Below are 27,862 nucleotides of genomic sequence, written 5' to 3'. Positions count from 1 at the left end.
ATCAATTCAAACTGAATACATAGAATTATGTAAATGAAGGCATCGTTTTAATGATCCCAAAAAGTCCGCCAATAACATTTTATTTATGAAGGATCGATTGCCTAAAAATGAATTTTATACGTATTTTGAATTCGATAACAAATTCTTGTATTAAAAGTATTTTTCATAGTTTAGTTGTTGGATTATTTGTAGGTAAGTCATTAGAGATTATTTCGTTTCGCCGCAAACAGTTTCGTACCAATCTCTAACCCTATGTAATCCAATTTATTCGGAAGGCAGGTTACCTTCCATGCATATTTAGTCAATCAAAACCCCAGAATGGTCTCAGAATAATCGAATCAATAATTATAAAGGTTACAATCAAACCTTTTGGACAAAATCATTGCATTGAAATGAAATTGATAAAGAATTCTCAAAAAAAAAGCTCTCATCCGCAATTTTTCTTACCTCTATTTCTCGTTGTTCTTCTAGAACCTTCCGCACCACCGGTTGGAATTCTGAGAAGGCCTATAAATCGACTTATTTTTGTCCATGCAGATTTATGTACCGAAAACTAGTAGGATGCATGTTTATCCTTTTTTAAGAAAAAAAAAGCATTGTTGTGTCACAGCATTTAATATTTGAACTAAATGCGGTGATACTGTTAACTGTGTTATGATTCGCAGTTGACCACTTGCAAGTGTGTTATGATGCACAGTAAACATTTAACTGTGATATGGTGCGTAATAAACAACGTGTTACTGTTAAACTGTGCGCACTTAAGTACTTGAAACTCGGATATGGTACACAGTTAACCGCTTGGAACTGAGATATTGTGTGCATTTAACCACTTGGAATCGTTATATGGTGCGCAGTTAACCACTTAGAACTGTGATATTGTGTGCAGTTAACCACTTGGAACTGTTATTGTGGTGCGCAGTTAACCACTTGTTGTCATTGTAAGTGGCCAAGCAGCAAACCGGACAGAGAATAAATTGTCAGAAGTTTGTTGATGTATTGAATTCACGTAAAAAGCATGAATGGCACTAGCAACATTTGCTACATATAACAAGCTACAAAACAAACGTATATAATTTTTGATTCTGCTGGATTAAATAAGTGGTTACAGCCCGTATACAATCAGGGCCATACTATGGACATCGATTTCTGTTGAAAAGACTATCTAAATGATTGTCAAAAAATTCTGCCCTCAGCAATAATAGAAATTAATTGATTACAGATTACAGGAAAGATTAACGCTGTATAGGAAGAATGTTCAATAACAAAAGCAAACCAGATGTGAAACAAGAGCTCGTAGAACACGAAATGCCCACCTTGATGCATTCAGTAATTGCACAAGGAACAGAAATTATTTGGTCACAGTGCATTGGATGTTCCAGGCACGTCAATAATTATGGGTCATTTACCAGTCATAAGTAAACTCGGTATCAGATGTGATCTTAGACCAAAGCATTCTCTAGTTATTTGGAAAAAAAGAGTTCTACTGTACTAGGTCACTGTGACCTTGACCTTAGACCTACTGACCTCCGAATCAATAGGAGTTATCTGCTGGTGTCATGATCATCCTCCCTATCAACTTTCATGATCATAGGCCCAAGCATTCTTGAGTTGTCATCTGGAAACCGTTTAAATGTTCTGGGTCACTGTGACCTTGACCTTTGACCTACTGACCTCAAAATCAATAGAGGTCATCTGCTGGTCATGATCAACCTCTCTATCAACTTTCGTGATCCTAGGCATAAGCGTTCTTTCGTTTTCCGGAAACCATTTAACTGTTCCAGGTCACTGTGACCTTGACATTTGACTTACTGACCTCAAAATCAATCGAGGTCATCTGCTGGTCATGACCAACCTCCCTATCAACTTTCATGATTCTAGGTTAAGCATTCTTGAGTTATCATTCGGAAACCGTTTAACTGTTCCGGGTCACTGTGACCTTGACCTTTGACCAACTGACCTTAAAATCAATAGGGATCATCTGCTGGTTATGACTAATCTCCATATCAGCTTTCATGATCCTAGACTCAAGCATTTTTGAGTTATCATCCGGAAACCGTTTAACTGTTCAGGGTCACTGTGACATTGACCTTTGACCAACTGACCTTAAAATCAATAGGGATCATCTGCTGGTCATGACCAACCTCCAAATCAACTTTCATGATCCTAAGCCCAAGTGTTCTTGAGTTATCATCCGGAAACCAATTGGTCTATGGACCAACCGACCGACCAACTTCTGCAAAACAATATACACCCCCCCACCCCGCCCCCTTCTTCGAGGGGCATAAAAATCAGCCTGTGTCCGTTATTACAATGTCATTTAAAACTGGAATATTTTTTCTCCCCATTTTCTGATGATGTTTATTTTTCCTACCTGTAGCCGTTTTATCAACCAGTGCGGCGGACGAATGTTACTTCGAGAAGAAGGGTGAGAAATACTGCCAATATGGCTGTCGCGAGGGAAAATGCTGTTCAATGACGTAAGTACAGAATTTAGCAGTGGATATGCATATTTTAATCCGTTGCAAACTAAACTATATGCCTAACTTACTTTTAAAGACCGTGAACACTCTGTATAATCAGCAATCCTAATGACAAATAACCCCAATGGAAAAAATAACCCTAATGTATATGGGTAGGGTGGGTTTTTCATTTATTTCTTTTCATAACGATTACAACTAAGGAATGTGCATGGCTTAGATTTGCACATTTTGATCTGAAAACGATCGCTAAGTTTGAAAAAAAAATCAAACAATTTCATAAGTCTGAAAAATTGAACAAAAATCCAAGATTTTGCGCAAATGTCTTTGCTTTCAAACTATTTATGAAATCCATTTGGTTAAACAGTTGTCACGTTTCTAAGTATGTGTGCTAACTGTCCGACTTCCACGTTCTTTCTGAGAAAAAGTTAGCCGTGAAAATGGTATGGGGCGGATATATCCGTTGAAAACGGCACGTTTCTCTGAAAAACGAATTATTGGTAGTAATCCGACTAAAACTAAATCAATTTTTGAAATGATCATCTTCCCTGTTGAGAGACTTTGTCAAAATATGACTATATTTCTTTACAGCCTGACAGAATTTTAACCAAGTAAATGCGTTGTTGATATTTCTCCGCCATGCGAAACCCAACTTAAACTTCTTAGGGTTTGCAAGCGTCATTACTTCTGGTACCCGATTTGATAATTTAAGCATGATGTAGTGCATAATATATTGCAATTCATTTCAATTAATATATATATCCTATGATGAGATAATTTTAAGAGAATCATTTATTTAATGCCTTTCAACCTTTAATAATATTCTTTTTAATAATATTCTATAAATATTTATGGATCTCAAACGTGCGCTCTTTTGAAATTTAATTAAGAAATAATCTGTAGCATTTAACACTATTTATGCACGATGGGCGGTTATACGTCGGGCGAAATAATTTCACGAGAGTGCAGCCCGAGTAAATTATTTGTACTACGTATTACCACCCGAGTGAATAAATAGTGTTAAAACACGATTTTGAAATAATTATTTCAATTCTAATATGCCTTTAATCTAAAACAGTTAGATATAGTAGCTCTCTGTCTTGGTCGCAACAAAAACATTGACGTCATTGCACGTTAACGTGAGGTCATTCTAGCGTAAGCGTGTGTTAACAGAGACAAGCATATTAGAATACAGTTTCTTATTTTGAAAAGTGTTCCTTATGCGGTGCTAGAAAGACTTTAACCATTCATCAGGAGTGGATATGCTATTAAATTTTCTGCTATACAACAATAATTTGAATCCTTTACCATCTTGAGTCTGACTATGTCAACCATTTTTGTTAACATTTTTTACACAATCATTTCAAAACAGTTATGCTCCGGACACGATTCTTGCTATATAACCTTTCGTAAGAGGCTTTAGCCCAAAGTGCGACCGTAACGTTCAAGGTAGGGCGTAGGACCTGCTTGACCCACATCGTCTTGCTGTGGTAAACATTTGTGTAAAATATCACAAAGTCCATTCATGAAGAAGTCATGCTCCGGACAAGAAATGTTTTTTTATATCGATTGAATAATGCGAACTAATTTGAAAATCGATCCGAGAATGTAGAAATTACCAGTCCGGTCATAAAAAGGAAACATAACGATTGGTTACATACAAGAAATTGTAAATGTTGGGGTGTATTTCTTTCGTGTAGATCTAGGAACAATGTCTGTTATAATGGTTACTGTTTTTAGAATATGACTCTCCATTGATCCAATTTTTCCGTACAATAGCCTCTCTTGTTTTCATCTTTTGTGTGCGGGCGTGCGTGTGTGCTTTGTTGTTTTCTTTCCTCTCGTTTCTTCACATAGTGAAGACTAACAGAAAACACGTTTTAACGTAACTGTCGTTCCAGGAGAGCGGGGATTATTGGACTGATTATCGGCATAGTGTTGGGAGTAGTCTCCCTTGTTGGATGTGTCATCTGGCTGGTTTGTATTTTCAAAAAGCAGTCGTCAGCTCCGATGGTGCATCCCGGGGATAAGAAAGTCAACCAGTTATATGGTATGTTTGATTCTCATCACATTTACCTGACATGTCTTCAAACTTGCTTTCATTATTTTTAAAAAATTCTTTTGAATTTGACACATATGCTAAAAGTAATATAGATAATGAAGACAGTATTCTGAATCCGAGAGGAAAATGCAGAAAGGTAAAATTAGTTAAATATCAGAGCTACAAAGTGAGAACCTGTGCGACAAACAAAGCGAACGCCTCTTTGTTCAACCGGTAAGTATTTAGTTATCAGCAGTACATCACAGCATGTGTTTATATACATTTCTGTTTTTCAGCCCACAGTTCTCCAAACGATCCAACGAGTTCTGGCAGATCCAGCTTCAGTTCGGCAGATCCGAACCCGGACAAAAGGTCATATTCGCCGGCATATAAACACTCAGATCCTCGTTCCGAAAAATATTAGTTTTAAACGAAATGTTCTACTCAGCACTATGAAATGATAAATATATGCCTCTTTATTATAATAACTTTTAAAAAAGAGAGAGCTTAATATTTTAGCACACGTGTACGTATATGCGTACGTGTAGGAAATTGTTATAATTAAGATAATGATAGGCGACTACTCATGCTTTTCTGGGATGGATCACTACATGTAATGTGCATCATTTAGAACGTTTGTATGGAAGGCCGTGTGGAAGGCCGGTGCGATATGCTAATGCAATTTGCCAAATGCTTAATGTCAATTATTGACGGCAATTGTCAGGAGATAAATGCTAATTGTTAAATGAGAAATGCGAAACAATAAATATCAAATGCTTATTGCCAAGTGCTTACTAAAAGAGCCGAATATATCAGAATATGAATGCATCCTTTGAATAGTCATAGGCCTTTGTTAGATAACTTTTCTCTATTCAAAACTTCTTCCTAAACATTTTAAGTGTAAACAGTTTCGGTCCAATGTTCTTATGGCCAGTAGATCATGTTCATGTCAGACTGGTAGAATATTATATGTCATAAATAATTAAAAGTTACATTCATTAGGTTAAGAGATAGAAGTCATTTATTGGTAAAGTTAGAGAATTTGACAATTAGCATTTATCACTTAGCAATAAGCATTAGCTATTTGGCATTTGACATTTAGCAATAAGTATAAGGCATAAAGCATTTGGTATGTAGCATTTACCATAAAGTACTAGTAACTGGCATTTAGAATTAAATAATTGGCATTAATTATAAAGTTATTGGCATTTAGTATTTGTTATTTGGCATTTTGCAATTAGCATGGCAAACCGGCCTTCAATAGATTATTATTCATACCATGTTTATTGCATAAATGATTTTCTGATTATCTGTTGCTTATGAAATTGCATTTATATCAAGCTTCTGATACGATATGAATAAGTTATTGCTAATCATTATCTACATTATGTTATTTTATAAATGAAAACTACAAGAAGTTAACAAATCTTCTTACATTGCCTTCTTTTAGTGTAATAAAATATAAAGAAAAACATCTGTATCTCGCGTGCCGCCTGCTGTATAGAAGAAAAAGTCGTCGCAGAAAATAATCAACATGGAAGCACGTCTAACGCTTGAAAACTTGGTTTTCTAAAAGTTAAAACACATAAAATGCCAATGAACAACAGCATCAATAAAAGTTAGCTCTGAAAGCTGACTCTTCAACATTCTGGTCTGATTGTAAAAGGCGTTAAAAGAGTTTAGTTTATAGACTTGTACCCAGCTCAAAGCAGTTACCGAATAAAATTCATCTGAATTGGTCACATGTACTAGTATATCCTTTTAACGTTTTGTTTGTCTTCCAAACCTGACCACGAGTGGTGAAAGGTTCTTTTGGAGTTTATTCATTTTATGACTGTCTGTATGTGCCGCTTTTCATCTTTTTTAAGTGAATGAAGTTACTCTTCAATATTAGGTTATAATTAGTTCAGCAAGCATAATAAACAGGCTTGTTGAAAGGCTTATACAAAAAACATTATAAAGCTAACCTTGTTCATTTTACTGCAGGACCCTAAAGGCCTCAGCTTTGCGTGCGTGCGTGAATGTTTGTTCGGATTAAGCGTCTTTTAAAACAATTTCTTTTTCAGTCATATTTTAAACGTTGGAATTTTCTGTTTGCAGTGAACGGAATTCCTAATTTTATAATGCTGTTCATTTGAATAGCATGCCGTAAACACGTGACATGATACTTCACCCAATCACATACTGACACAAGGATGACCAGTCCTGGAATTATCCTCTCAATGAGCGCCACGTGAGGAAGTACCAGTTTTACATCCTTGGTATGACGCGGCCAGGGATCGAACCAACGACCTCTCGCACTCGAAGTGGGCGGGCGCTCTACAACTAGGCTACGAGGCGGTACTATAACGTTGAGAATGCTAACTATAACGAATAAATCGCTTCTTTATGCATTTTTTTACAATCAAGGAATTTATCAAATGCTTATCAAAAGATGCGACAATCTATTAACATTGAAATGTTTAAGCATTTATAAAGTCAAACACAATGTGTATAAAGCAAGGTAGGGAGAGCACTGTTTACTCCATCAAGTCATGTTTGGACGCTTCTTCGGGCATTTTCTGTATCTTAAACTATTCCTCAGCGGATACGCCCACACGGGTTATCTGTAGCGGCACTAAAACAAACGCGCGAGGGGTACTGTCCATCATAAACAAAAATATAAAAGTCTTTCTGTGTGCAGGAAAACTTGGTAAATTTTAGTGAAAATACATTACTGCAAAAAGCACAGTGTTCATATTCCGTGCCGGTGTTCAGTATCCACGTCTGGGAAGACAGCAACTTGCTTGCACGCTTTGATCTCACTATAATTCTAACGGCCCTCGATGGGTACCATCAATTTTGGTAATTTTCAGCACCTTTAACGTCTCAACACAGGACAAGTTTTTACATTTTATTATAAAAATTTACTTACCTTTGGAACTAGGAACATTGTATTTTATTGATATTAAATGATATTGCCAAATTATACGAATAATATGGCGGACATTGTTATTTGAACCATATATGCACAGGAAATGGACTGAAAGACAGACCCTTAACTTGCCATGATGAATATTTGCTATTTGAGTATTCTTATTTCTACCCAAATTTTATAGACAAGACACGAACATTTAAAAAAAAGTTTTTCATAAACATTTGTGTGACATTTTTACCTTTAAGCCGAATGTGTCGGTCTTGCATGCAGCATATTGTCGTATGGCTAAGGTTTGTGTCAAATAGTTTAAATATCCATGCACTTTCATGTAAGTTCATAGACCGGACATGAAAAATGAACTAAAAGTCTTTGACCTCTCTGAGTGACATTGACCTTTGAACTAGAGATCTTTGTCGCGTATGCACCATATTGTGTTGAGTGCTAAGTCATTAAAAATCCATTTTCATGCAAATGCAATGGGCCAGGTAAGATAATTGAGGAAAACTGTCTAAAACTACAAGAAGGGTTCCATGCGCGACACACTGTCTCATTAGAATAAAGGATTGTGCTAAGTTATTTGAATATCAGTCCATACATAATCAAAGCGCTCAAAGCGCTGATGGTGGCTGCTAATCAATGTGTAAAATATTACAAAGAAAATGACATTTGAGGAATTCTTAATATAAACCTGAGAAGAACTTTTTTTTTTTTTTTGTGTGTGTGGGGGGGGGGGGGGGGGTGCAAAATATTCAGCTTTGGTTTCAAAATTAATCATTTTTTCATTGCCAGTCATGAAGTTTTTTATACAAACCATTCAGCTTTTAAGATTTCTTTCTAAAGCTTTTGGACAGTGCCTATCATTAATTATGTACACACTGATTTAGTCCTTATCGGATAACTTTGGTTTTCATGAGATTTTTGTGGAAGAAAACAGCATAAAACATGCACCACAAATGCACCTCAGAATTTCAGTTCTGCAGCCAGTGTATTAAAGAGGCGCATTAATTATCACTCAATCTGCTATACTCAAAAGTCCGCTAGACATAACAGCAGGCTTCGCAAAAATGTTGGACATTTAAGTCAGACAAACTTACAACTTTAGTCAGACCGAGAAAAAAGTCGAAAAATAAATTATGTAACTGGCGAAACGAAACCGTTTTAATTTTTATACATATTTGTATCAATACAGATATTTTGAGCCGCACCATGAGAAATCCAACATAGTGCGTTTGCGACCAGCATGGGTCCAGACCAGCCTGTGCATCCGTGCAGTCTGGATAGGATCCATGCTGTTCGCTTTCAAAGCCTATTGCAACTAGAGAAACCGTTAGCGAACAGCATGGGTCCTGACCAGACTGTGCGGATCCGCAGGTCCATGCTGGTCACAAATGCACTATGTTGGTTTACTCTTGGTGCGACTGAAGTGAGCAGAATCTGTCTTAAAACAATTCAATTTTTAAGTTGGTCAAATCTGTTATCCGATGGCTTGCTACAGTCTGACATATTGCCATTTCAAAAAGGCGAGTATTAATATCATCGGTGCGCCCGTTGATAATTCGTGTTTTGTTAGACAAAATTGTACCGAATACATGTGTATCTATGCATTAATATAGTATCTTATGTTGTACATTTGCTGAAGGAAGATTATCCGTGAGGGAATATTATTTAGAAAACACACATGTCTTTGATTCTCGTGGCAGGTCACATTGCAAACAATATTGAATGAATGTCAACTGAATATTCTTTTGTTTTGTTCACTCTCGTATTGCAAAGCATGTTTAATTATATTTTGTTCTTAATATAACGATGAACTGTACATGTTCAAGTTATATCAATAAATTACTGTCCTGTTCTGTTCTGTTCATAAATCATCTTACTAAATTAGTGCGCTAATTAGTGTTAATTGGCAGTAGCAACGCCTGAGGAAATCCGTATCACTGCTGATTATCGATTTTCTATAAATAGCCTAATTAACATGTGGTCATATTTTCGAGTGTTTGAAACGACAACGAGACAATACTGTCTTAAATTCGGTAACATTCTTAGATCACTAGGGTTGCATTAATATAATATCTTATAATTTGATAGCTATGATTGACGAACATTTAAGTTTATTCTGACATACTTGAAAATTGTTACAACTTGCTGGAAAAGCTATGGTAGGTACAAACTGGTATTGTCTATGGACCGGAAATGTTCGGAAACTTTTCCGTTGAAATTCCGTTTCTATTTTTAGCCGTGGATTATCTGTAGATGTATATAATCTGTAGATTATTGCTATTAGAAGTCATCGTTCTTTATCAAATACAGTCTTATATTTCGGGAGTTATACATGTGACAATGCGGTTAGGAAACATGTTTGAATTGTCAGTCTGGATTCCCGGCTAGGTTTCTACCTTTTCTACGTTATAAGCTACGTGACCTCTAGGGCAGTACTAAGGTAGCAGTTGGTAGTTTCCAGCCACAGATTCGAATTGGCCAGGTCAAAATCTGTCATTAGAGATAAAACCTTGAAGTGAAGGCTGTTTTGATGTTTGAAATATTTGTTGATGTGAGTTTGTGATTAACAAGTTTAAGAATGGTATGTTGCAGAAATTCTGGCAGATGCGAATGTAAGCTTGATGGCATCATTTTCATATAACTGCTTGAAATGCATATATACCACTATCAGCATTGAGCGTCTCGTGAACTGTCAAATGTCATATAGGCCTCACACAGTTGAAAATAGTGAAAAAAGTAATCGGTTGACAGGTATTTTTGTCCAGCTCTGCAAGTAATACTTGAAACTGAGTACAGAATGCAAGTGGCCATTTGGCTCTATCATTTCCCCTAACATTTTATAGCCAGTTGGAGTTATGGCTAATTTGGGCTGAAATGTCATGTATTTTCGCGGGCTGAAATTATCTTTCAGGTGGCTTGTGGATTTAAAAATCTATACTTTATATGAAGTTTACTATGTATTTTATTTCTTCTTCAAGTAAGATGTAAACCGGTATCTTTTTATTTTCAGGTCTGCATCTCGTAAGATATCGGAAGCCGTCTGACTTGGCCACATCGCTCGGAAGTCCGAAGTACTAGAAAAAACCGCCATCTGCTACCTAAGCAAATCAATATCATCGCTCAGTTCAGGTGACATGAGGTCAACGTTTATTCACGTGATCATAAATTTGCATATTTGTATTCATACACGTGGTTGTTTTAATTAAAACTTTGACTTCTGTTTGTATTGATTTTAGTTGCCGAATTTACATTAAAAATGGTATTAAGGCATATATTGTAGCATTGCATATTCTGCACGTTGTGTAGATAATCATTTCCCTGGAAAGCCTGGAACTATTTTTGGTTGTGTTGTTAGGATGGTCTTAAGAACTGACACGAATTCTCAAACAGAGTATTCTTTTTAACACTGGTGGCAGCAGCCACCAAAAATGTTATTGACTGAACAAAAAATAGCATACTAGTATCTGTTTGACCACACAAAAACGCACGCACGCACACACGCACGCACACACGCACGCACACGCACACGCCCACACACACACACGGGCAGAAGTGACTTTACTTTCATCGCAGATTGAAAATCGTACATAATACACAAGCCATTCCATAAGAAACCTCATATAAGTGACAAAAAATCGAAACATTCATGTAGAACATTCTTTTACCTTTCAAATATGAAAATTTAAAGTAATTATGTATCTTCTCTATTTCATGTTTTTACTGAAAGATAACTTAACCGTGTATTTTTGTTTCATCACGGCCCTTTTATTTACACACCTCTATATTTTCATGATGGATGAGTGCTTTGGAATTTCCGTTGCCATGACAACACAAACAACTTTATATGTAAAATAAGGTAGAATCTGATTTTCCTTAAATAACTGTTTATACTTGTTTCTAGTTTCTGCATGAACGTAAGAAAAACAATGATTTTCCAGAATTTTAAATTACATATTATGCAAAAGTTATATCATGTCACTAATACAGGTTTTCACAAATTTTCAAACTATTTTTCTCTCTAAACGAGGAATAAACAATTTAGTAAATTTTCATAAGAATAGATTAAATACTATTTTTTTTCAAACTGTTTTATAATCAGTACTAATACAAATATATGAAAACACTGTCTCATTTCATTCTTATATCAATAATATCATTTACACTTGTATGAATAGTTTCAATAGCACCTTCCTAGTTTATCTATTAATGTTGTCACTAAGCGTAAACGAAATATTATACTTATATGATGCAACTGCTCTCCATTGCTGTGCTGTAAATCTGTCAGACTGTTTAATATATTCAATCACATCGTCTTGATTAATTGTTGCCTCCTCTAAATCTATATTGCAACTGGTAAGGGGAAGGCGTTTTTCGAATTCTCTCCACTGATCTAACTCAATGTCAAGTTCAGAGATGTGAATTTGTTTTATACATTTAAGTGGAGTAAAATCGAAAAACATATAACCACACCAATTCTCTCCTTCGCCTTTGCAATAGAAGTATTCTAAATATGTCAATTTCGGGAGAATCATCCCTAGAACTCTTGAATCTGCATGCGAAATCATATCAACGTTAAAGGTTCGAAGATTGTTTATATCTGGCACTAGTCTTAGCATTGTGGGACATAACCAACCGAGAAAGTCTTCAACTTTTAGTGTCTGCAACTGTTCTAGATACACAAAATGGTCACTAACAGCTCTATAACATGCATGTGATACTTGTCGTAATGCAAGACATTTCAAAGACTTCAAATTCTTTAAACATCCAAACACTCTTTCAGTGTCAACGTATAACCACAGCAACGATCGTAATTCTATCGTCGTGAGGTGTGATAGAAACTTTAATTGTACACCCAATCTGACAAAAATGTCCTGAGTTATGCCGCCAATCTTTAGCGTGGTTAAACTTGATAATCCTCTCAGTGACGAAGTTTCCAAGCCTGAACTTCTAAAGTAAACAGTAGACGAGTACGCTTCAATCTGTGACTTTTTCACACCACAAACAAACATATCCAATCCTGCCTTCTTTAGTTCACCATGGTCAATATATGTATCTTCATTACATTCTTTGCTATGTAATGTTATAAAATCGAAAAGTCTGATAAGGTCATACCTATCTCTCATTTCACCCCTGTAATATGAATCTGCGCCATACCACCTTACCATAGAAACATTTTCGTGTTGCATAAACACAATGTCTTTTGACATATATGTACTGTTAAAAATATCTTTGAAAATATCTCTCATTTCACCATCCAGATACACTGCATGTATTAAGTTGATGTCAATAATTTGCAAATTGCTTAAATGGTGTAGTTGAACTAGAAAGTTTTCCAACTCAAGTATAAGGCAAAATGACAGTTTGATACTTTTCAGATGAGGCAGTTGTCTAATATATTGAAGGAAACAAAACGTATCACCAGGAGGGTCCAATTCTAAAGCCTCCAGGCAAGGTAACCCGGGTAAAACGCATTTCAAATGGTTTAAATCGTCATCGTGTAAGCCGGTTAGAGTCAATTTACGCAACTGTAAAGAACATTGAATGTAGTCAGAAACTCTCTTTGTAATTCTATTTCCAAGTCTTAAAGACTTCATTGAGGTTACTGCAAATTTGCAGCACGAGCATTCCACAACATCAATTTCATGTATCTCAAATCGAGAATCGAATACTGTTTCAGCACATCCAGAAAACCCAACCGTAACACTTTCTATTCGCGACGTTGTTTGTCTTATCGGATTATTTGTTGGTTCTTCTTGGTTCATATCAATCAATTTTATAGTACTATTAACTGACGAATAGTTACGTATATTGAACCTTTTAATGTATGTGTTAGATGATATATAGACAACAACAGGTGTCTTCATACATGCAGTCCTTGCAAAACATTCGACATCCACAAACTGCATAGGCTTAATTGAATTTATGACAAGTTCATACAAACATTCAACCACCTGCAGTTTTATTAGTTTTGTACATGATGATAAATCTATTTTCATCGGCCTAACCCATACGCCTTTGCTTTGTTTTGATCTTGACATGGCACTTGTATCTTTTAGAACAAATTCTACTAAATTAATCAACTCCTCAAAACAAAACAAATAACGTCCAATGTCTATATTACTGACAGGCATGCTCTCTATCTTAAGAGTTTTTAAATTAACAGCACTATGTATATTTCTTAAGATGCGAAAGAATGCTAGCAGTCTTTTTAGTTCATTTCTTCCTCCAACTTCTGAAGATATAGTCATTTCTAAAATGGTTACGTGTTCTTTGTTGCGTTCAAATAGTCTATCCATACGATTAAGTAATTCAATTGTATTTTCTGTACCAAAGTACACCATGTGAGTTCTAATAGCATAGGAACTGTCAGTAAAGTACTCTTTGCCGATTCCGTCAAACTCTTCATCACATTTTACTATTAAATCTAAAGTTGCTGGTACCATGTGGTGGTTGAATTCTAGCTCAGAATCAGCAATGTTTGCTAAATACTCTGAAAGAACGCTGCCAGATTTTCTGTCTAAGCCACATATAAATAGAATTACGTTTTCATACTCGTCAAGCTTCTTTTTCGAGTAGCAGTGTCTAATTAGAACACGTAGGTCATTACTTCGGTCATTTATGATCTCATACACAATGTGAAGGGCACATAGAAACTCCTGAACAGTTTTGTGCAAGAATGTTAATTTTGACAACTTTGTGAGAGTCTTATCTACTGCCTTTGATTATGAAAGTATACCAGCTTTAGTGCTGAATTTCAGTTCATCGTCGGACAAACTTTGACTGTTTCTTCTTTTGTAAACACTAGTTTACTTTCTTCTGTTTCAGATACCAGTGTGTTGAACGCAAAAGATGCAAGTTTCACAAGAACATTAGCATATTTCATGCAACCAGGCCTATTCTTTATACAAAGCGGCAGTTCATTGTTGCTAAATTCTTGTTGTGTATTTCGAATGTTGTATTTCTTTTCAAAATGTTCGAACAGGAATTCAAAAATATTCATATAATTCAAAGCCGTATTACCGCCGAAATTTCCGTTATCATACCATTTGCAAACAACGTACGTCAGCAGCAGTGGGGTCTTTAAATTGTTGGTTTTTTGTTACCCGTGTCCAGTCTAAAGACAGTTTTCAAATCGGTCTCAAAATCAGTTATTTCCCTTGAAATAATTGAGGTTTCACTGTTTTTCATGTTGAGATGTTCTATTATTTTCGTCGCTAGAGTCACTACCTTTCGGTGAGTTGAAAATCCTTCGATGGTTACCGAGCGGTCAATGTGCTTATCAGAGAGGCGTATGTGATCTAGTTTCCATGGCCTTGTCGTTGTAACTATTATAGCACCGTTCAGATCTTTCCTTCCAAGAAGATCAGCTGCGTACAATGGAGACCTTTCTACGACCGACTGTTGAGGTATCCATTCGTCTAAACCATCGCAAATTAAAAGACACCTCTCTGGTTCTTTTCGCATTATCTCTAAAGCAGATTCGTACATACTGGGATATTCCTCAAACAGTTGACTTTGAATCATATCGCAAATGTTATAGTCCGTGGAAGCAAGTCTGAGTGAAACAAACAGCACTATGTCAAAGTTCTCTGATATGAAGTTTTCATTCGCCGGCATTGTTGTGGCTATTTTCTTCAAAGAAAGAGACCATGATCGCAGCACTTTAAGACACCATGTAGTTTTGCCTATCCCAGCATCTCCTATGACGTAAACATTCTTGCAAGGCTTGTCGTTCTTGGTAAGGATATCAGCGTAGCCATTTACCTCCCTTGGCACTGTCCAAAAGTCTTGTTCTTCCTGTCGCACAAGGTCGTCGGTAATTGTAAGAGCAACATATATATCCTCTATGCGAGCATCAATTTCTTCCAATACTGGTGAAACGGGAATTGTTGAAAGGTATGTATCGTACAAGTTACACAAGGAACATTGAAATTCTGAAATATAGCGAAAGTTTGACTAATTTAAAAGAAGTCGATAGAGTGGAAAAGTTTTTTGTTTTCAAATGATTAAGAATTCCTGACGATTCTGAATTTGACATTTTAGACAAGAAGAAAGTAGTTTATTTTACTAATACTTCATTATGATATAATAGTTAGATTTCATAATTGTACAAGTATGCGTTCATGTATGATTTCATTTTTCATGTCAATAAATCTGCGACATGTTGAAATTCCGAACATTGCATGATATTAACTTAATTTCGCCGAAGGCGTTCAAAATGTTATTGTAAAACATTCATATGTATGAAGGAAACTATAACATGCATGGAGAGGGACTAGTTCTATCAATTTTAGAAAAAGCTTATTAGTTTACGCGTACAGGTATATTTCGAAATTTCAGATAATAAATCCATCATGTCTTCATTTTTTCCCAGTATATGCAATATGAGATTGAACAGTTTATTTCGCAAGCTGAAAGATATTTGAAAGGCAGCCACACTGTATATATCAATTGATATAAACAGTTAATATTTTGAAATACGAACCCGCCTTTTTCTTCAAATAAGCTATCTTCTGTTGATGAGAAAGTTCAGTTTTGTCTTCTTCATTTGACCTAAGTTTAAATTGTAGAATGTCCTGAAAAGAATGTCAAGCTTTAATTACCTCAGATTTTGCTCCACAAATGTTATCCTTATTTCGAAAATCCATAAAATGTACAATGTCACTAAAGCTAAAAAGCAGTATTAATTGTTAACGAAGATTATAAAAGATAGACTGAACATTGGTTAAATTTCAGGTTGTGATGTATTATCATCTTTTCAAAATGGTAAATTAATAAAAGACTACCTATATAACATTCAAAAACTAATGATGTATTTTACATATAAAGATATAATATTTTCTTTCTCATGTAAAACAAAAGCAATGAAGGCATTTTGAAATCTCTGCTTACATTCTGCATTTGTTTCAACTCGACCAACACATTTTTCTGAGTATCCTTTATGCCTGCAACATCTGTATCTAACACACGTTGTCTCTGCTCTATAGAATCTAGTCTGGAGTTTACTGACGGTAGTGTATTTACAGTGGTTCTAACTGACTGCAACTGAGCCTCTAATGTGTTCTGAACATTTGCCATGGATGTCATCTGTTGCTTCGTCATTGACAAATCTTCCTCCGTTTTTGACTGTTCCATCTCTAAAGTGGTTCATGACTGTAAGCTCAAATCAGCATTAGCTTGTTTTGAACTCAAAGAATCGACAGATTGCCTTAGTTTTACAACCTTATCCTTTAATTCGTCGACTTGAATGGTTTGTATAATTTCCTCTTGTTTATCTTCCAAAGCTTCAATCGCGTCTACTTAATCTTCTCGGATTGCTTCTAGAGCTGATTCTCGGATTGCCATCTCGTCCTTGTTACTTATGATAAATTTGTCACTCTTCAGCTGGAAATAATCAAAATATAATAAGGACGTAATCATAATAAGGCATGAGACATCTCTCATCATATCTTGTGCTAAACAGATGTGCTTAGTCTGTGAAGTTTCCACTTTTCTCTATTTTATGAAGTACAAGAAAGTCCTAGGGAGGGCTGCCGGATTACAGAGATTTCAATGTCGCATGAAGTATTGTTAAATGGGCGCGTTCTGGACCAAACACAAAAGAGACATGGCAAACAGTGCATTTGACCTTCAACTTAAGGATTGTGTCATGTGTGCGTTATGAAAAGCATTTCTCTTAAATAATAGTATAATCAAATGGTTGATCAGTTGAATAATGGCAGAGGTACAAAACATCTCCTTTAGGTTAAGTGGCCTCCGTGGCCGAGTGACTAAAGTTGCCGACTTTGACTCACTTGCCCCTTACAGAGGTTGGTTTGAAATCTTGCTTAGGGTACAGAATGCTGCATTTTAGGAAGCCATTCAGCTGAAGACTCTACCATGATATCAACTCACGCCTGAGACGATTAACGGATGGGTATCTCGGATTTTCTCCCACTATTAAAAGCCTGAAACTTCGCTACATGACGTAAATTGTGTAGATGTGCCACTAATTTCTAACAAAAAAATAACTTTTAAGTTACATACCTTTGAAAACTGCGTGCGCGATGCTTTATATTGTTACATTGGACTGTTTACTGATATTATTAAAATCCCTAGATATAGGACAGAGTTATTCACAACGACCCACGTTGGTTTGCATTGTCTCAGAAAGAAGGAAACGGGTAAGTTATAAAAGATTTAAGTGGCAACGGAGAAAATGTTTTCCTTTAAATAATTCCCTGTCTCTTGCAACCTTTAGTTTTTGTTGGGTTTAACGTCGTACCGCCACACTTAAAGGTCATATGGCGACTTTCCAGCTTTGTTGGTGGAGGAAGACCCCAGGTGCCCCTCCGTGCATTATTTCATCACGAGTGGACATCTGGGTAGAACCACCGACCTTCCGTAAGCCAGCCGGATGGCTTCCTCACATGAAAAATTCAACGCCCCGAGTGAGGCTCGAACCCACGTCGATGAGTGGCAAGTGATTTGAAGTCAGCTACCTTAATCACGGGCCACGGAGGCCCCCCTCTTGCAACTTAAAGTACTGAATGCGTGTTCGGACATACGAACAGTTGCAGCTTATTTCTACTTCTCTGTTTCTACTTGATACCAACATGTATATGAAACATAGCGGACCGGGGGGTGTGCCATTTAATACAGTTTTAAAAAACTGAAAATGAATTACCAATAGCAGCTTTTGAATGGCTTCTTCCGATCGTTGTCTCCCTTTCAGGCATTTCTTGTCATTCAGTGCACTTATCATGTCTTTGATGAGATTATTCAAAGCAACATCAGTTAACTCCAAAGTTGGTGAATGTAGAACTGCATTACGTGCCGACTTAATCTGAAGAAAATCAAAACGAATATTTGTCAGAAAATAGACATAACAATGAGCTGCGTTCAATAAACGCTTGATGCCCCCAGTGGCATCCTTGTCGATAGATTTTGCACTTAAGTCCAAAACGAGGTCAAGGTCAAGGTCAAACTGAGGTCAGGTGACGTTCGAAGATGAGGAATGGTCACAGTTTACATTTGTATTAGTATCAATTCATTCTTGTATGGGGTATTGATGCTAGACGAAACGGTCCCATTTGGTTAACCAAGGGATGACCCATATAAAGCAACCTTAGTCCAAAATAAGGTCACGGTCAAGGTCAAACTGAGGTCAGGTGAGGTCTGAAGATGAGGAATGGTCACAGGTTACATCTGCATTAGTATCAAGTCATTGTAGTAAGGGGTATTGATGCTAGACGAAACGGTCCCATTTGTTTACCTCGTACGGACGGACGGATGAACGGACGGACGGACAGGACAATCACTATATGCCTCCCGCACCAGTAGATGCTGGGGGCATAAAAACAACATTTACAAAAATGTACAGAGTTTATCACAAACATTACCAGTTTGCTGGTTGTGGGCCAAGATAGTATTCTTTCCCCAATCTTACAAGATTTTGTTACACTGACAGAATGTTCACTATATGTTGATTTAACGCTAATTTTCATAACAGACCTTGCGTGTTTTATGTATACCTTTGAAAATGTATCATTTGGTGGATCAACTAGCTCGTCAATAGAACTGTGAATGAACAGGTTGTTGATTATAATGTTAAGAAGTCCCTTGCAGTCTGTGTCTGCTGTTGATGTCTTTTCTTTGTAACCTTTCTTGTCCAAGAAACATTTTCCAATTTCCCAGTGATCTGTACACCACTTGGAGAGATCTGTGTTGTGCCATGAAGGAGACCCATACCTATGCTGCACTATAATCCTTTCATATATCTTACCACAGATATTCTTTGGACATGGTCTTCTTGATTGTTGCATGTAACAATGACATGATTTTCCTCTGCCACAACTGCGTGTTTTATGTGGCAAAGACTCTGCAAGGTACATTGATAGCAATGTACTGATGTAAGGCTTAACTCATTCTTGACGACGCTCAGAAGACTTTCTTGTTGTCGCCTCAAACATGAATCTACAAATTCCTCAATACCTTCCTTGAAGTACTTCAGACTGAGACCAGCCTTAACCCAATTAGCATATTGTGAGTTACGAAGCTGGTCTCTATGAATTATATTTGCAGAACCTAAATGTAATAAATAAATAAATAAATAAATAAATAAATACAAGTTTACGATAATTCATACACTGGTCTCCCTTTACTACTCAAAACATACGTTAACAAGCCAAGACGAAATTTGGCTGGGACAGTGGAATGTAAAAAGATTAAATTGATATATCTGAAAGTTGAAACATATGTATTATCTTGTCTTGCAAGACAAAAGACCAGTATCTGATACATATCACTAAGTACGTATATAAATGTAACCTGGGTAGCAGTCGTTAATTGAAGATGAATACGAGTCTGTCAGACCGAGCAATAATCGTATCAAACTATCAAAATACTAGTATAGACTGAAAAATTGGAGAAATATTCGAGAATATAACTTATCTCTTTAATGAAAACGTTTGGAAAAAATAGCGGTGGAAACTTGGTAAAACAATCAAAACAAAGAGAAATATTAAACAGGGAATGCCACGCACCAAAAGCGCAGCCTCCTCAAAACGAACCCCCCAGCACGCAAACGCGTGCACCACACACACACACACACACACACTCAAAGCTTACACATCAGGACAAAACGAACAACACACACACACACACACTCAAAGCCAACACATAAGGACAAGACGAACAATAAGCATACACACACGCGCGCACACAAAGTCAACACACAAGGACAAAACGAACAAACAAAGGAAGTCATTTTTCATCTTGATTATACATGTTTATCATACACATAGCTAGAAAACAAATCTCACCTGTTGCCATTGCCTTCCTTTACATCCTTCTATCTTATCGTCTCATTAACTGACAAAATCATTTCCATGTTCGAGTGTTGAAATAGCTTTTGACAAAGATTTCCGTAAGACTGAAAAAGGGATTAAGAAAATTGAGCTACCCAATGTTATCAAACAAAAATATACATCAACGGGCTGGGTATTTATGTAGAAGTTGCAACGGACAAGAACCGGCTCGTGCCAGATGTTCCTATAAAAAGGCCTTAGGATGCGACTTACAAAATGACCCATATGATTACAATATAACCTAATGCCAAATATTCGCAAAATAATACAGTGTCCGAGCTCTACTGTATGGCTCTTAGATACGCAGACACGGGTGTATGTAATAAATTTCCCCCTAATCACCGTGACAGAAGCAGCAACCACACAATGTCCAAAAATCAAGAGACCAGTAAGTTATTTTGTAACAAAATAATTTAAAAGCAAAACTGAACGTTACCCGTATGCGATGGAATAAAATTAAGTGTAATAAAAAAGAATTGATATGCAAAAGTCTTGTTAAACTAGTTTCTTTGAGATAGAAATAGACGAAACCCGGCATAGCAACTTTCCAAACCATCCAGGGCACAAATGAGAAGCGTATATAGCCCACACAGTACATTAAAAGTACATGTAGTATGTTTCAAGCACACGTGGGTCAATGGCTATAATAGGCAATGAGTGCATTCCAATATACATATAAATAAAGAAATTACTGATTGGCAAAATTAACGATTTGATGAAGTTTTACTTTTTTATTTTTTTATTTTTTATCTGTTTAATTTCTTTTTTGGGCGAGGGGAGCGGTGGGGGGTGGGGTCGCTCAAGAGCTCCAACCTTAACTCCACATTTTTAAACCGAGTTTAATATTTTAAAACATCCGCCATATTGAATTGTCATCTTATGCGAAACATTTGTATTTTCAAAGTTTTTTTTTTCGAATTCATGGTTTAATAAACTTTGTTAGTAATTCACAATGATATCTAAATCAAAACTAGCATAAAATACAACATAAGATATAAGAAACAAAATGAATTCATACCGTAGCCTATGGCATATTCGGCGTCCATTTTGTAACACTGTGGGATACCCTTGTAAACGGGTGACCTGTATGCTATTTATAACTTGAACACACGTTCTAATAATAGAACCGGGTAAGACATTTAATATGACAAGTTAAGCGGGTGATTGTCCTCCATCAAAGATTTATACACACTTTAATTATTAATTATATATATGTCAATACACACCTCACGGATGTTGACCTATTTTCTTATGTACGGTATACCCATCATTCCAACCACACTACCCAATATCCCGTATCGTTCCGCGATGAATATGCGTATGACCTTATTTTATTATTTGTTCGCGGTTGTACAGTAGACGGTCACATGACATGTCATGCGTAAAAACATTTATGAATACAGTATAATGCACTGGTGCTTGATACATACTATTCTTGTTAAATTAATGTTCTATATGGCCTACATACTGTAGTTTTTTATTAAATTAATGTTCTATATGGCCTATATACTGTAGTTTTTTATTAAATTAATGTTCTGCATGGCCTATATACTGTAGTTTTTTTTTTATTAAATTAATGTTCTATATGGCCTATTTACTGTAGTGTTTTTATTAAATTAATGTTCTATACGCCCTATATACTGTAGTTTTTTTATTAAATTAATGTTCTATATGGCCTATGTACTATAGTTTATAGTTTTTATATAGTATACAGCCCATATACGATTAGAAATGGACTGTTTCAAACACCTGTACTACTGGTTTTCACACAGGATTCCGTACAGTACAGAAAATGAGTACTATGTACATTGTTTCTATAATTTGTTTCTTCATAACCAAAGAATATTTCCGCATGCACATGACTCAAGTCTCATTGTATGGAAGTAAGAACTGTCGATGTAACTTAATCTAATCTGGAAATTGATTTTCAAAAGTTTACGCCATTTTAGATAGCCTTACTCATTTGGCTTATCGGGATGACTTATTTTGTGATCTGATATTTTTAGTTGTCATCCTTCTAACGAGACAGCGATAGTCTAAAGTTATCACGCTGTCCTGAAACGTCCTATTATTTAGACTAACATCTTTGGTGATTTATAATAAACCTGGAACAACTGATAGGTATATGACCTTCCTGAATAAACTAATTGAAATATGCATCTGCTAGTAAGCCATCTCTAGACCTATAATAATATTGATGATGATGGTGGTGGTGATGATGATGTATTTTAATACAATTATTTGGTTAGAGACCACCAATTGTTTTCCCATATACTTGCATTATAATATTATGGTGTGTACGGCCTTCCATACATCGAAACGTAATCTAATTACAAGTTTTTCAAAAACCAAAATATCGAACGAAAAACACATATGAATAGTGATACTTTAATGATTTAAGTCATTTTCGTGTGCATGAGATGACCTCCTGCTTACATCGATGGCATGGCGGGAAAAATTCGTTTGATAAAACTTTTTTTTCAATTCACATAAAATGTGGCACATTTTGCAACATGTTTAATAAAATACTGTAAATCCAATGAAATAAATATAAATTTTGAAAAAATAATCACTTCCCTGGTTTGTTTTACACGACAGACTAATCAGAACGCACAGACGTTACGTTATTCTCAGGTATACAGTTACCTCAATCCCAGTATGTTCCATGTATTATTTTGATTCGGTGGTCACAAACCATTTGCAATGAATTTTATAAGTATTAAACAGACTCGGAAGCGAAGACCGTGGATAGGTTTGTTTCTCTTTTTCTTAAATGTTTAGCTGAAAACAAGTTTGTTCAGTCCTGTGTTCAACATTCAAAACACTAAGCTATGTTGCTGCTGTTGTTGCTGGTAGTGCTGTTGTTGCTGCTGTTTTTTGTTGTTGTTGGTGGTGGTGGTGGTGGTGGTGGTGGTGGTTTCACGTACCAGATAGCGTTCAATCATTTTTTATGGTATAGGCTAGTCTGGCTACCGACCAGATAATCTTATTTATTTAAGAAAAAATCATTTCTTTGAGAAGAGAAGGGACATAATTATACAAAATTTAAACTAGTCGCCTCAGGAGTTATCTCCTGTAAACAAAAACATAAGAGGCATAGTCCTGCATTCACCATGTTCACAGGAAAATGAAAATATACATTACACCAATTTTGTTTTCGTTTTTAGTAAAAACATTTTCTACATGGATTTTTTGTATACTTATTATTTATTATCATTATACAAAAGATGTTATGTCAGCTGTTTTCCTTTTTCTGTTCAAAGTTCACTGAAAATATCATGTGAAAGACTCGAACCTGGACTATGTCAGTCAAACGATGCAGTCCGCCGATATTTTTGGTATACTAGTATTGCAATTCATTGAACTCTAAAACTCAACATGTGGGTACAAACACAAAACACAATAATTTTATTCAGGAAAATTACATAACTTAGCAAATCTAAAGTGATTTGAAATTTCTGATTTTTTTTTAAGTTTGTCTAAATCCCTTTGATTGGACATCGTATAAAAATCGTTCATGTAATATGCTGGCATCCAGTCATTCCATATTTACGTATCGTATATGTAAGCATTCTGGTTATAGCCTTTACTGATGCTGAAGGTTACTCGTGGACTAATATAATATTATGTAGGGATAATACACGTTTTTTTGTGTATTAACGTCTGCAGAAGCCCGCGGGATTGTTTGTGACCGAGACCGAAGGTCGGGCTTCTGCAGACGTTAATACACAAAAAACGTGTATTATCCCTACAATCTGCATTGCCCCTTTGAATGTGCGAATGCTTTGGGCGTTGTTTTTTTTTGTTTGTTTTTTTTTTCATTTTTTTTTTGTGTTTTTCATACACTGACTTCATTTCTCACATAAGAAACAGCAGAAATGTTTTGATTACTGTTCTGTTTGAAAATATGAGCAAAACCATTTTCTATATGATTAACTATTTTAAATTGTTTATGGTCGTCAATGAAAACCAATATGGGCGACTCAGACAGAAATTTAGTGGGAGGATAGTGTACGATACAGAAGATGCTAAGTTCCAGAGAAGTTCTCTGATTCTTTAGCGTGCCAGATGTAAAGCACGCATACACGGGACTCTTATCCCAGTGGATGGTATTTTTAGTTGCAGGAACTTCGTCTCGGTTACACGAGACCTGGTTTCGTAGTATTACCACTGGCCTGAAATATTTGACAGACTAAATGTGTTTTCATGGTGGAAACCAAATCAGACACCATGACCGTGTATTTTTTTCTTGTCTGTGTCGTGGGTCCGAGTTCGGCAGGGGGTAAGAGCTACATTTAATAACATGAGGGTTTGTTTCCAAAATGTTTTAAACCCTCAGTCAAGTCTGTCTGAAAAGAACACTACTGAAAAATGGTTATATGGTTGAAGAGGGAGAGTGGCCTTTATAATCATGTTTTACATTCAAAGGTGGTATCTGTTACAATGTTTAGCGGTATTTGTTTCATGTTCAGACGTTCAATCCCTACATCCCTTCGACTCCCCGAGCTGCCGAGAGCTCAAACACCGACCGAGACGACTGTTAAATTTTCGGACAGATGCCAGTAAGTTCACTTCTAGCCTTACTCGTTTGGCTTATCGGGATGACTGATATTATGATCTGCTCTTTTGTAGTTGTCATCCTTCTAAGGGTTATGGTTAGGTGACTGGACAGCGACAGACAAAAGTTATGACGCTGTCCCAAAATGTTAACGTCCTATTATTTTGGACTATAGTCACTTCGTGATTCGTGTGTGTAAGGTGTCGTCAGTCACATGCGGCGATCAAGTCAGTACAAAAACAAAATCCATGTACACCATGTTATTTTTCAAATTGTTTTAGATATAATAAAATAACTGTAATTGGAACTGAATTAACTTTATTAACATTATAACTACATGCAGCAAAAGAAATCTTTAAACGTTGTGCACGTAAAACAAATATATTCACAGTTATTAAAACTTTATAAAGTTTACATATATGTACCACGTTTACAGAGTATTACATACAATGTAGGAAGTATTTACAGCTTAAACAATATGATTAAATATTACAACAGTTTATTACATACAGTGTATAAAGTAATATTACAACAGTGTATTACATACAATGTATAAAGTAATATTACAACAGTGTATTACATACAATGTATAAAGTAAAATTACAACAGTGTATTACATACAATGTATAAAGTAATATTACAACAGTGTATTACATACAATGTATAAAGAATTTACAGCTGAAACAATGTAACATTACAACAGTGTATTACATACAATGTATAAAGAATTTACAGCTGAAACAATGTAACATTACAACAGTGTATTACATACAATTTAGAAAGTATTAACCGCTGAAACAAAGTGTAATGTTACAACATTTAGCACATGAAGCGAAATTAAACAGTAGTAAAATTGTAAACGCTATTATACTTTCTACATATTCACACGTATCAATTAAACAAATCCTTCTTTTTGTATGTGTCCTTACAAAATTTTTTAATAAATTAATGTCAAGAAATTATGTTCATTATTTTTTGCCATATACATGTTATAAGTCTTCTTAGTCGACCTCTTCGACCGTAGGTCCTCCTCGGCCACCTGCTGCGTTCTGCGAGCCTCCAAATTGTTGTCCTTGGCCTTGGTTTCGTCCTCCATGAAGTTTAACCATAATTGGTGACAGTTTCTTCTGAGTTTCTTCTAGTTTGTACTCAATCTCCTCTTTCTCAGCTGTTGTGTTGGAGTCTAACCACTTAACACATTCCTCGCACGTGCTATTTACAGTATCTTTATCTGCAGACGACAATTTGTCGTCTGGAGCTTCTGATGCCGCCTGCTTCACACTGAACACGTAAGCTTCAAGTTTATTTCTCGCGTCTACCCTCTGTCTTTGTTTCTCATCTTCCTCGCGATATTTTTCTGCTTCATTGACCATTCTGTCTATGTCCTCTTTAGATAGACGACCTCTTTCGTTTTTTATCGTAATCTTGTCCATTTTATTGTTACTCTTGTCTTGTGCTGAAACGTTCAGTGTACTGTCGGCGTTAATGTCGAATGTGACCTCAATCTGTGGTACCCCACGTGGTGCAGGTGGAATTCCAGTGAGATCAAAGCGCCCAAGCAAGTTGTTGTCCTTTGTCATTGCTCTTTCACCCTCAAATACCTGTATACTGACCGCTGGTTGGTTGTCCGAATATGTTGTGAAGGTCTGTGACGCCTTTGTCGGAATTTTAGTATTTCTCTCAATTATTTTTGTCATAACGCCACCAGCTGTTTCGATGCCAAGTGAAAGAGGAGCGACGTCGACTAGAAGAACATCCTTGATGGCCTCTGAAGTATCTCCGGACAAGATGGCTGCCTGAACGGCAGCGCCGTATGCCACAGCTTCGTCGGGGTTGATTGATTTGTTCAATTCCTTGCCATTCATGAAGTCTTGCAACAGTTTTTGAATCTTTGGAATTCTTGTTGACCCACCAACGAGAACAACTTCATGTATCTTAGATTTGTCCATTTTAGCGTCACGTAACGCTTTTTCTACAGGTTCCATCGTAGCCCTGAACAAGTCGGCACACAATTCCTCGAATCTTGCTCTCGTAATTTTGGTGTAAAAGTCAATACCTTCAAACAGAGAGTCAATTTCGATGTTAGCCTCGGCACTGCTTGATAATGTTCTCTTAGCTCTCTCACACGCGGTTCTTAGTCTTCGCAAACTTCGAGGATTCTTACTTATGTCTTTTTTGTTTTTACGTTTGAACTCCTCTACGAAGTGATTAACCATTCTGTTGTCGAAATCTTCACCACCCAGATGTGTATCCCCCGCTGTGGATCGTACTTCGAAAATTGATCCTTCGTCGATCGTTAGAATGGACACATCGAATGTGCCCCCGCCAAGATCGAAGATCAGAACATTCTTTTCACCATTCAAGTTTTTATCAAGCCCATAAGCTAAGGCCGCAGCCGTTGGCTCATTAATGATTCTCATAACATTTAGTCCAGCTATAGCCCCTGCATCTTTTGTGGCAAGCCGCTGGGCGTCGTTAAAGTATGCCGGGACAGTAACAACCGCGTCCTTAATCTTCTTGCCGAGGTACGCCTCGGCAGTTTCCCTCATTTTTGTCAGCACCATAGAGCTGATCTCTTCTGGGGCGAATGTTTTCCTCTCTCCCTTGTATTCGGCTAGGACTTTGGGTTTGCCTCCCTCATTGACGACCTTGAACGGCCAATGCTTCATATCATTCTGAACGCTCTGATCCTCGAACTTCCGACCTATCAACCGTTTTGCATCGAAGACTGTATTTGTCGGGTTCATTGCAGTTTGATTCTTTGCTGCGTCTCCAATCAGCCTCTCAGAGTCTGTGAAAGCCACATAGCTGGGTGTCGTCCTGTTGCCCTGGTCGTTGGCAATAATTTCCACTTTCCCGTGCTGGAATACTCCGACGCACGAGTATGTTGTTCCCAAATCAATTCCAATAGCTGATGAGCTCATTGTTATAAATTTATTTTAATTACAGTATATGTTATTAAATATAATATTCGCCTTTTAATATATCGCTCTGTAACTTAAGTATTCAGCTGGGCGACTT

At 36.4% G+C, this 27,862-nt stretch overlaps 2 protein-coding genes across 3 annotated transcripts; both read right to left on the bottom strand.

Moving 5' to 3' along the window:
- Positions 1-14,233: 14,233 nt before the first annotated feature.
- On the bottom strand, positions 14,234-21,362 carry LOC123528662 (uncharacterized). 2 transcript variants are annotated; one of them, XM_045308555.2, is made up of 7 exons: positions 21,302-21,362; positions 20,239-20,348; positions 18,949-19,501; positions 18,102-18,260; positions 16,328-16,819; positions 15,921-16,011; positions 14,234-15,369 (listed from the first exon to the last, which is right to left on the bottom strand). In XM_045308555.2, the coding sequence occupies exons 5-7, from the start codon at positions 16,568-16,570 to the stop codon at positions 14,516-14,518; spliced, it is 1,188 nt and encodes a 395-aa protein (XP_045164490.2). In that variant the 5' UTR covers positions 16,571-16,819; positions 18,102-18,260; positions 18,949-19,501; positions 20,239-20,348; positions 21,302-21,362; the 3' UTR covers positions 14,234-14,515. The 2 variants fall into 2 exon arrangements, with proteins under 2 accessions (XP_045164490.2, XP_053378432.1); XM_053522457.1 differs by lacking the exon at positions 21,302-21,362 and having other exon boundaries at positions 20,239-20,545.
- A 4,182-nt stretch (positions 21,363-25,544) lies between these two features.
- On the bottom strand, positions 25,545-27,858 carry LOC123529101 (heat shock protein 70 B2-like). Its single transcript, XM_045309308.2, has one exon. The coding sequence runs from the start codon at positions 27,763-27,765 to the stop codon at positions 25,843-25,845; it is 1,923 nt and encodes a 640-aa protein (XP_045165243.2). The 5' UTR covers positions 27,766-27,858; the 3' UTR covers positions 25,545-25,842.
- Between the last annotated feature and the right edge of the window lie 4 nt (positions 27,859-27,862).

This window comes from Mercenaria mercenaria, chromosome 13 (genome assembly GCF_021730395.1).
Source record: "Mercenaria mercenaria strain notata chromosome 13, MADL_Memer_1, whole genome shotgun sequence".
Taxonomy (NCBI): domain Eukaryota; kingdom Metazoa; phylum Mollusca; class Bivalvia; order Venerida; family Veneridae; genus Mercenaria; species Mercenaria mercenaria.
Note: the sequence above shows the minus strand (reverse complement) of the source record. Positions and strands in the feature narration are given on the sequence as shown.